The 10,365-nt window shown below is 42.5% G+C and overlaps 1 protein-coding gene across 4 annotated transcripts; it reads left to right on the top strand.

The window, feature by feature from the left end:
- The first annotated feature begins 186 nt into the window (after nt 1–186).
- Nucleotides 187–9,528, top strand: kpna5 (karyopherin alpha 5 (importin alpha 6)). 4 transcript variants are annotated; one of them, XM_034611870.1, is made up of 14 exons: nt 187–273; nt 2,028–2,161; nt 2,793–2,894; nt 3,021–3,120; nt 3,554–3,648; nt 4,080–4,211; nt 4,318–4,406; nt 4,495–4,594; nt 4,731–4,894; nt 5,700–5,778; nt 5,917–6,042; nt 6,131–6,258; nt 6,493–6,671; nt 7,465–9,528. In XM_034611870.1, exons 2-14 carry the CDS (start codon nt 2,033–2,035, stop codon nt 7,650–7,652), a joined length of 1,611 nt encoding a protein of 536 aa, XP_034467761.1. In that variant the 5' UTR covers nt 187–273; nt 2,028–2,032; the 3' UTR covers nt 7,653–9,528. The 4 variants fall into 4 exon arrangements, with proteins under 4 accessions (XP_034467761.1, XP_034467759.1, XP_034467760.1 ...); XM_034611868.1 differs by having other exon boundaries at nt 3,521–3,648; XM_034611869.1 differs by having other exon boundaries at nt 191–293; nt 3,521–3,648.
- Nucleotides 9,529–10,365: the final 837 nt, after the last annotated feature.

Genomic DNA, 10,365 nt, shown 5'->3' with positions numbered 1-10,365 from the left:
TCGGGAAAAGATCAATAAGTCATCAAAGTCATGTCGTTTAAATATACAGAAAAGGGTGGGTTGTTTTTAGGAAACGACATTTGTGTGAGAAACACTTTGCTAAAATCCACGAAGTCACCCAGGCTGACCTCACGCAGCTGGCGGAAGTGACGTTGGCTGTTGTTGACGCGAGGGGTTTGCTGGGAGAGTTTTTAGCGGGACGCCATTTTGCTCCTGGACGCGGAGGGAGAGCAGAGGAGGTTGAAGTGATCGAGCAGCTGTACGCGTTCACAGGTACATCCTATCTGCAGTGGGTAAGACTCAGTGTTGTGGTGCTGTGCTGTGGAGGCTGACGTGGCTGTCAGGGGAGCTAATCCCCGCCGAGATGTGGATAAAACGCGGCATCAGCTGACGGGCTAGCCGTGCAGCTAGTTCAGTAACTGACCAGGAACAGTCCAAACACATGTAGTGACGTTGCCCGCAGCGGTGTCAGTATAGTGAAGTGCTACCACCGGTCTGGGGACAGCTCATGTCAGTACCGATCGTGAGCATGTACGGTGAGCTGGTTGTTGGAGGGTACTGGACATGACCTCCTTCTCCGGGCTGGTTAACGCCGCTTCACTCGGCCTACACCGGAGAAGCCCCTGACATGTCACTGTCCGTCACTGTGTTCGATCCTGATCTGTCTTCCAGCCACTAAGATGAACGAAGACACACTTGAACCTGAGCGGACATGTATTGAACAACACCTGCACCGCTAATGGTGTTAAACCACACAGTGCTGAGGTCCAGTTGCCTATGTGCGATGACTGGGAATCTTCCCTGAATGTTAAAGTCATCACTGTGTGGAAACTGACATGTGGTACCTGAGCATGATCAGGATAATGAGGGCGATTACAACCCCATCGATAAGAATCGTCTAATAGACAAACTGCGCCACCAGTCAGATCCATCATTTCCAGTTATCGGTCATCTTCAGTCTGGTTGGACCATCTCAGCTCGTAGTTTGACTTTACCTGGTATATGTGTTTGTATAGTAGACAGTATGTTGTGTTATCATTTTATGGTAAATGCGTCACAAACGTGTATCAGACCTTGAGGGAAAAAAAACTGCGTTTAATTGTATAGAGGTCGGTGTATTATAGAAATGTTTCTGTGGGACTCATTGGGTCAAATCATCACACTATTGGTTTGCACTTTTCCAAATCTCACTGGCCCTATGTCCCTTACCATAGGTCACAGAGAAATGGCTCTTGTATTGATCTTTATCAGTATACCATCCCACAATGTGTGAGGTTCAGTGTACATGTTGCAGCTGAATGCCCCTCACCTCACCATCCCCTTCTAAACATGAAAGAGAACCTGTTGTAGCCTTCAGTTGTCATAAAAGCACAAAAATTGTCTAGTTTGGACGACTGTAACAAAAACCCTTGCACCTTGCGATGTGCATTTATTGTTTTTCTTCTCCAGTGCTCGCCATAGTCTCATCAACACGCCCCAGCCATCAGATATTATTGAAACCACACTGTAACCTTTGATGCGGCCCAAAAGTGTGGTCATTTGACATGAATGACACACTTGTATATTGCTGTTTGTATTGGATTTATTTTCATTGCATTTTGTAGTGATTGTGGCGGAGCCCCCCCCAAAAAACTGCAGACTGAAAGTATCTAGTAACTGGAACAACCTGCCTCTGGATGTTTTCCTGTATTTGTACCAAATAAATGTGACAATGCTTAAGTCACAAGAAATCTGCACATTGACCTACAATATCTTTTTCAATACCCCCCATAGCTCCCTGTTAAAGAGTCAGTATTCATTTCTGGTCGTTTGTTAAAATTTTTTAGTGTAGCCATAAACCGAGCTTGCTGTTATAAAACATACACAACTCAGCCAACCACACCTTAATACATGTTAAATTAATTATAATCCATTGATGTCACAGTTTTGCTCTTTAGAACAAAATGCTGTCTGATTGTCTTACATCCTCATTATTTCCAGAGTGAATGCAGCTAAATGCTAACTGCTTGTCCACCCTTACTCCTCAGACACCATGGCGACTGAAGGGAAAGACGGCTTCAGGATGAAGAGCTACAAGAACAAAGCGTTGAATCCTCAGGAGATGCGTCGAAGAAGAGAGGAGGAAGGTATCCAGCTGCGCAAGCAGAAAAGAGAGGAGCAGGTAAACTTTTACCTTGAAGCACTTCATTAAAAACCTTTCTAGGTTAAGGCTTCTTTTTTTAACCGCACAGTCACAATGACAAATGCAAAGTTATAGTCCTGGCTGCACCATCTCTGTGGGCGTCTACAAGTGCACGTTTGGATCTTGTGTATGCAGCAGTGTCAAATAGGGATGTCGGGATTAACCGATTTTACCATAACCGCGGTTTCATAACCATAAGAATTGTAAAGACTACGATTATCTACTGATGGTGTCCTGCCTCTCGCGAGTCACGTAATTTGTGCATGCGCTGTGCTGTGAAATCTCCTGTTGTGAGTCATGTTTTGTGTGTGCGGTGCGCTTGTTTTGTGTGTGCGAGCCACCTAACTGAAACGACAACTGACGTACAGCCTTAAAAACTGGAGGAGTTCACAGCAAGAGGAGAAATCCTTGTTTACTTTCGGTCGTTCGGTTTCTCTCTCTTCATATTAACTGTTATAAATTACTTTGAATATGTCATTTTGTTCTGATAGAGTCCCCTAAAATGGCTTAAATCTAACACCTGCACTCCTTGTTTCATAACTGGGATCTCTGACTATGCTACTATCCCCCTACCAGCAAGTTAATCATGTGACTTTGACTCTTCCCTCAGCTGTTCAAGAGGAGAAATGTATCTGTACCTACAAATGAAGAATCGATGCTGGAATGTCCAATTCAGGATCCCGACGTCAGCTCCACAGTACCTGTTGCCGGTGTAAGTGTTAGTTTGCTACTGAGTTCTTTCTTTCAACTTGTCTGGGTTACATTTGTATCTATAACGGTGCTTGGCTACCAATGATTTCAACAGGAGTATGGTTTTGAATATGTATCTTTTTTGCAGGATGGGATAATAACTCCAGACATGATTCAGATGATATTTTCTGAAGACCCAGACCAGCAGCTCATTGCTACTCAGAAATTCAGAAAATTACTCTCAAAAGGTTTGTGCCGTATTTCTAAACAGTAAATAATTTGACCTGTAGTTTAAGTCATAATCTCTCACAGCGCTATTAGTGTCTACTTGTTGTTCCACTCTTTCACTGATTTAAAACAAGAGATTAAACAAAATAGTATCAACTGTAAAGAACAAACACACACACAAGTATTACAATTTAGTAAAAACATACAAATTCAAATCTTGATATTTTTTGCTGAAGGGTTATAGTTTGGGTGATCAACTGTGTCGCAAGTGGAAGAACTTAACTGCGCTGATGTACGTTGGTGTAATGTTACGACTCGAATGTACACGCATTCAGAAGTGCATGTGAACTGGCTTCTAATCTCTTCATGCATACGTGTTGATTTAAACCACTTTCATTCTTTTGATCGGTCACATTGAAGAAGGGATGAGTTCTGATCTGTTCTCCTGCACAGAGCCTAACCCACCCATAGATGAGGTCATTTCCACTCCTGGTGTTGTGAATCGTTTTGTGGAATTCCTGAAGAGGAGTGAAAACTGCACGCTGCAGGTGAGAGCTCCACAGCGCTGCACACAGCCTCTGATGCTGAAACCATTCAGGTTACACATGAGAGCTATGGTTTTGGAATAGATGCATTTCCGAACGCAGTGCAATGTGAACAGTGTCCAGAATTAGAGTTTTGGCTCTCTGAGATTTGGATAATTTATACCAGTGAAAATATTGAGTGGTACAAGTTACTATATAAAGTGCCTTGAATGTGTAATATGTAATGTGATTTGGTGCCATACAAATATAATTGAATTTTCTGTTATTCATTTCTTTGAAATAATACTTGAGCAGTGTAAAGAATAATACTTAATAGGTTATGTTCTTTATAATTTGAGCCCTTTGTATTTAATCGTGATGTAAATGATTGCCTGTGTGCTGATTTCAGACTGTTGGCTGACTGAAGTGCCGTGTGTGTTGTTTGTTTCTAACAGTTTGAGGCAGCCTGGGCACTGACCAACATTGCCTCAGGTACCTTCCTTCACACCAAGGTTGTGATTGAAACCGGAGCAGTTCCTATTTTCATTGAGCTGCTCAACTCTGAGTATGAGGATGTCCAGGAACAGGTGAGAGGCTCCAAGATAATGTGTTATTATAGACATCGAACAATATTGTTTCAAAAGTGAATATTAGGAGTCTGTTGGACTATGTTGACTGTGTGTTTTGTTTCAGGCCGTATGGGCACTGGGGAACATAGCCGGAGATAATGCTGAGTGCAGAGACTATGTGCTGAACTGTGGTATCCTGCCGTCTCTGCAGCAGTGAGTGTCCTTCCTCTCTCTCATTGAATGTGTCAATCATTACATTTCAACATTATATAACAATTGGATCCTGTTTTGTTGTGTCCAGGCTTCTTGCCAAATCCAACCGTCTCACAACAACCCGCAATGCAGTGTGGGCTCTATCCAACCTTTGCCGGGGGAAGAACCCTCCTCCGGACTTTGCCAAGGTGAGTCCTCTTGTCATGACTAAATTGGAATACTGTACCTCCAGTATTTCTGCTTTCAGCATTAATTCTTGATCATCCAGCGGTGGTAGTAAACTGTCCGTATGTCTTTGTTGTCCTTGTCTCTTGTGTGTGTCAGGTGTCTCCTTCTCTCAGCGTGTTGTCCAGGCTTCTGTTCAGCAGTGATCCAGATGTGCTGGCTGATGCTTGCTGGGCTCTGTCCTACCTTTCTGACGGCCCCAATGAGAAGATCCAGACGGTCATTGACTCTGGGGTGTGCCGCAGACTGGTGGAGCTGCTCATGTAAGAAAATTACAGTTTTACATCCTGCCACGATTTTATGTTTGGGCTGGAATGTTGTTGTTGCTTCACATTGCTTCATTTAACAGTTGTCGTCTCGGAACATATGAGATGTGTTTTTGAACTGCCAATCAGAAGAATGAACATGCAAGAGTCTGTCCAGTCTCAATTATCGCTGTCTCTTCTCTCTCATCTCTATATCACTCACCCATTGTTAGAATTCTCACCGGAATTCACAGATTTCATTAGTTGAGTAGCATCACACAAGATGATTTACAAAGCATGCAATTGGTCTGAGTTTCCTGGGACACTAAACCAGTGCCGTAAAAGCTATATAAGGGTTAGGGGGGGTAGATCCTTGTGCAGTCAGGCATATTGTTCACAATTCAACGTTCTTTCTACACCTTGATTTAGGCTCAAGACACAAATGTATTTGTAAAAGCTGGCAGGGGCTCACACTGCTCGCCCTGATTCACCAATTTTACAACACTTATTTTCTTCCCCCGAATCTCTACAACAAATCTGATGAGAACAAAATAGCACCACCCACAAAGCCACAGTGGCCACATGCATGGGAAATAGCCACCACTGTGAAATGGTCTTGAGTCGAAGTTTTTGGTGTCCGGTGATGTCCACTGTTGTTTAAAACCTGATAAACTGAACTGATGTCTGCACTTTTCTGAGCAAATCGATGCAGAGCACAGATGTAACCTGATCATCTTTAAAAGAATACTCAGTTTTTCCGTGTTTTAGCATAAATAATGTCACATTTTAATATGTCATTCACAATCTCAACACTGTTTTATAGGCACAGCGACTATAAGGTGGTTTCTCCTGCTTTACGTGCGGTGGGCAACATTGTAACAGGAGATGACATCCAGACTCAGGTACAAGCTCAGCTCCTGATTCCCCCACTTTATTTCTTTAATGGCTAGTTTACCAGTGATCAAATACTGTATTATGATATAGATATTAATGATAGAAAAATTACAATCTACTGTCTGTTTCCATGTTTGTTTTCTCAGGTAATCTTGAACTGTTCAGCACTGCCGTGTTTACTGCACCTCCTCAGCAGTCCCAAGGAGTCCATCAAGAAGGAGGCGTGCTGGACTGTGTCTAACATCACAGCAGGAAACAGGGCTCAGATTCAGGTAAAGGCCGCCTTACCTGGGTTTAGTGTTTCATGTCTGAAGAAAGGTTACCATTAAGTGCAGCTTACAATATAATTTTTCCTTGTAGAATGTGATCGATGCCAACATCTTCCCAGTACTCATTGAAATCCTTCAGAAGGCAGAGTTCCGCACAAGGAAGGAGGCAGCGTGGGCCATTACTAATGCCACCTCCGGGGGCACTCCTGCACAGATACGGTGTGTTTACCGGACTAATTCACGGCTTCTCTATGACTCTGAACAAGAGCAGTGCACAGACAATTCAAGATTTGATCGTCTGCTTTAGTTTTTCTGTCTGTTGGTAATGATTTCAGATCAAAAAGACACATATTTACAGTTAGGAAGTTTTTTAAAGATGATAATAAAATAATATGGATAATTTTAGCAGAAAAAGAGAACTTAAACTTATATCGTTTGTCCCTGTGTAAACAGGTATCTGGTGTCTCTGAATGCCATTAAACCCATGTGTGACCTGCTGACTGTGATGGATTCCAAGATCGTGCAGGTGTCTCTCAACGGTCTTGAGAACATCCTCAGACTGGGAGAACAGGAGGCCAAACAGAACGGAACAGGCATCAACCCTTATTGTGCTCTCATTGAGGAGGCTTATGGTACAACTCTCCAGCATATCACACATCCCAGAAATGTACAAAATGGTCAGGTTTTGTCACGTTGACTGAGCTAACCACTACTTGATTTATTTTTTAATTTTTTTACACTGCACACACAATCAGGGAAAAACAAGCAATAACCATGCGTGTCACAGACAGGGTAACACAAACTTAGTGCAGCTTATATCAACTGTATCAGCCTCGAGTTGGGTTCTGAAAAATGTGAAAAACCTACCGTTGGGTTCGGTTAGTTTTCTCTCGGGATTGGATTGGTTCAGACAGAGAAATGCAGCCTGACCCGCTCTTTGCTGCATAGTACTGTAGTTTGCTCCATGTGAGATATTTTAAAACCAAGACAACGGAGGTGCCCCCTTGTTTGGGAACACAAGTCTCCTCTCAGTGTCCCCGTCTGGTTCCGACACTCCACTCATCTCTACAGGCTTAAGTGTCTTTGTTTGACAAGGTCTCATCAGGCTTTTATCAGCTTGACCACATACCTTTCATGATGGCAGCAGCTGATATAGTATTTAAGTTAGCTTACTTTAATTGGCTAGAAGATTGCCCTCTAAAGTGTGACAAACAGCTGTGGAATCTACACACAGCTCTATGGTGTCTTCTGTCACCACCCACATTCTTCTCACACTCTGCGGACAACTGTGTCATTCAAACTATCCTCTTCACATCCACACCTCTCATAACCATTAGAAGTTTACTTTCAAAGTATTGTTTTTTTACATTGGTGTTGTAATGTAGAAAACAATTAATCTGTGTATGTGTTGCTGCACCTCTGCAGGCCTAGACAAGATCGAGTTCCTGCAGAGCCACGAGAATCAGGAGATCTACCAGAAGGCCTTTGACCTGATTGAGCACTACTTTGGCGTGGAGGAGGAGGATGCCAGCCTGGCTCCACAGGTGGACCAGAGTCAAGGCCAGTTTGTCTTCCAGCCACAGGAAGGGCCCATGGATGGTTTCCAGCTTTAACCCCACCTCACCTCCTTCTTCCTGGTCTCTGAGCCTCGGCCTGCTGGCCTGCAGACTCTCCTGGGATCTCATCTCTGCTGGGCCAGCTCCACCAGCTCCTCCCCACATGGCCACTTCTATGGCTTCACAACAATGCATACTCTGAAGAGACGCAGAGATCTGTGGATAAGGAGATGGAAAGTGACAGCTCATTTGGGTCCTTGATACCGTTTGAAACTGTGGGAGCCTGAATGGAGGGTCAGCTCTGCTGGTTTGCATTCCCTTGATGAGAGGCCTATGCCATGGAAAGCCAATTCACTTTAAGAAGAATTCTCTGTTTTAGCGCTACAATATGATATTCCTTTGACTTCCTGTGATATTTTTTTTTATCATTCTAAATGAAGTTAATATTTATGTTTCAATTAGAATCTACTGTCTCCAAATCAGCATCCATATCCCTTTTTGAATGTGAAACTACCTCTTTAGTCTTCAGAGAGAAAGAAAATGAAAGAAGTGGAAGAAAAGCCCTAAATGAACAGATAAAAAAACAACGCATCAGATTTATTTTTTTTATTTTTTATTATGGCTTAAATCCAATCTTGAAAGATTCAGTGTGTAGTAGCTGACCTCTCAGCAGGCTATGGGCAGGCATTGGCCGTAAATACAGTATTACTGTACATCCTGGTCTTTCCATACTTCTGTAAGTCTGAAGCGGCTGCATGTGCTCTCTGGATTCTTTGTCCTCTCCCGTGAAAACACCTGGAGACTCAAGGTTTTTTATTTATTTGTCTTCTGAGAGCAGTGAGGGAGCCCCTCAGTCTCTTCTGAAGGCAACGGCTTCCTGGATTACGTCACCGCCCTACTGGCCCGAGTGAGACTGTGACAGTGTCGGCTGCGACTGCTTTTGTTTTTGCTGCTTTTTTTGAGTGGTCTTTATTTCAGAAAGCAGTATGAGAGCAGGCCGGGTCCTGTCAGTTACACGATGCAGTCTGTGCAACAACCCTGTGAGTTAAATGAGATCTATTTTCTGTTTGTCTCTCTGAACTAGCACCATGGTTTATCTTGTTTTTTTTTCTGGCTGCAATCATTTCCTTCTTGTGATGGGATTCGTCAAATGATTTGGGAGGTTTTGTATATTATATATACATGTAAGAAAGTGTAAAAGTATTTAAGTGGCAACAGGAAGGTGTGATGAGCGATTATGTTTTCTGTCTTGTAATGCATTATTAGTATTTTCAGTCACTGTGTTCACACACCACTCATCCTGAATCACTACTTTTCCTTTTCCATACCCCGGACAGTTTTTTAGTTTTGAGTCGTTGTTTTTTTTCTTCTGAGCTGTTATACTTACATCTTTATTTTTTCATGTTCTCATTTCGTGGTTAGTCTAAAGATGGAAGCGCAGTGTTTTTGTTCCTACCTTTGGCTCCACCCCTGAACTATGATTTGACCGTTTTTTTTTTTTATCATGCGCATTTAAGTACAAAAACATTAATTGGTGGAGAACCAAACATGAAATGAATCTATATTTATGTGAAATGGAAAATGTTTGTAATGCAGAAATTACATCAAGCACATTGAATTGTGTATAGTTTTCTAATATTTCTGGTTTGTATAATTGTATAATTTTTTTTTTAGTTTTTGGTAGTGTCTTTGTTTTCCCCTGAATTTGCTGTGTTGTTGTGGCTCTCAGTAGAAATGTGTTAGAACTCCAGCAGCTCGTGTCCAGGAGTGAATTACTGTATGCAGCCACAGTCTGTGCTTCCTAACACTGACTGGATGACGGAGGTGTGACAGTGAACCTGGTACAGGCTGTCTCTAGTGATGCCTGTGGGGTGATGCACGCTTACATTGTGTAACAAGAATTAATAAACTGATCTGTTGGCTGCAAACCTTACTCACTGGCATCAAAGTTTTTATTTTTATTTGAATTCTCATGCTCTTGTTTTAACTGGTGAATTGAGCTGACTGCTACGTTTACTCTCCCACCAGTCAGAGGGGCATATTTTTTACTCCTACATTTATTTGACAGCTATAGATAGCTTTTTTCCAGATTACTTTTTCTTACTAGTGAGTAGGATAGTTAATATACATTAAGAACCCAAAAGTTTAGATAAAGCATTAACTGCCAGTGCTTGTTGATAGGCATCTGTTATTACCACCCTCTGGGCAGAGGGGGAGCAAGCAAGGGTTGCAAGTGGAGAGCATAAGGGACTCAGTATAGCTCCTTGAGAGTAGCAATGTAGCAGATGGGCGAAAAACACTCGACTACAAAACCAATGACACCAGCACCTGTAACGTTTAGGCTGGTCACACTCTACAACCGGTCCACTCCCAAATCCACCACACAGCAGTGTGTAGCACTAACGTAGCTACACTCACACAAATCAGTGGCCTGATGGTGAGTAAAACACTTATTTCTCTCGTCGACAACACATTCGTCTTCCCCAGGCGAGAAAACATCAGCAATACTGGTCAGTCAGTGCCCAAGTTATTTAAAATACATTTGATTTAGGATTTTAAGAGGAAAACTAAACACACCTGAACTAAACTTATGGGAGAGTGGATGTTCAATGTCTAAATATCATCATGAGCCTGAGGACGTACAGTGCATCCGGAAAGTATTCGCAGCACTCCACTTTTTCCACATTTTCTTATGTTTCAGCCTTATTCCAAAATGGATTCAATTCATTTTTTTCCTCAAAATTTGACACAATGCCCCATAATGACAAAG

The sequence above is a fragment of the Hippoglossus hippoglossus genome, chromosome 16 (assembly GCF_009819705.1).
Source record: "Hippoglossus hippoglossus isolate fHipHip1 chromosome 16, fHipHip1.pri, whole genome shotgun sequence".
NCBI lineage: Eukaryota > Metazoa > Chordata > Actinopteri > Pleuronectiformes > Pleuronectidae > Hippoglossus > Hippoglossus hippoglossus.
The sequence above is the reverse complement of the archived record's forward strand: the minus strand, read 5'-3'. Positions and strand labels throughout refer to the sequence as shown.

Bases quoted from the DNA above. Each gene is read 5' to 3' on its own strand.
- kpna5 (XM_034611868.1), top strand. From the start codon at position 2,033: ATGGCGACTGAAGGGAAAGACGGCTTCAGGATGAAGAGCTACAAGAAC. The intron at 4,895-5,699 runs GTAAGAAAATTA...ACTGTTTTATAG, and splicing joins AGACTGGTGGAGCTGCTCAT to GCACAGCGACTATAAGGTGG. The intron at 5,779-5,916 runs GTACAAGCTCAG...TTGTTTTCTCAG, and splicing joins GAGATGACATCCAGACTCAG to GTAATCTTGAACTGTTCAGC.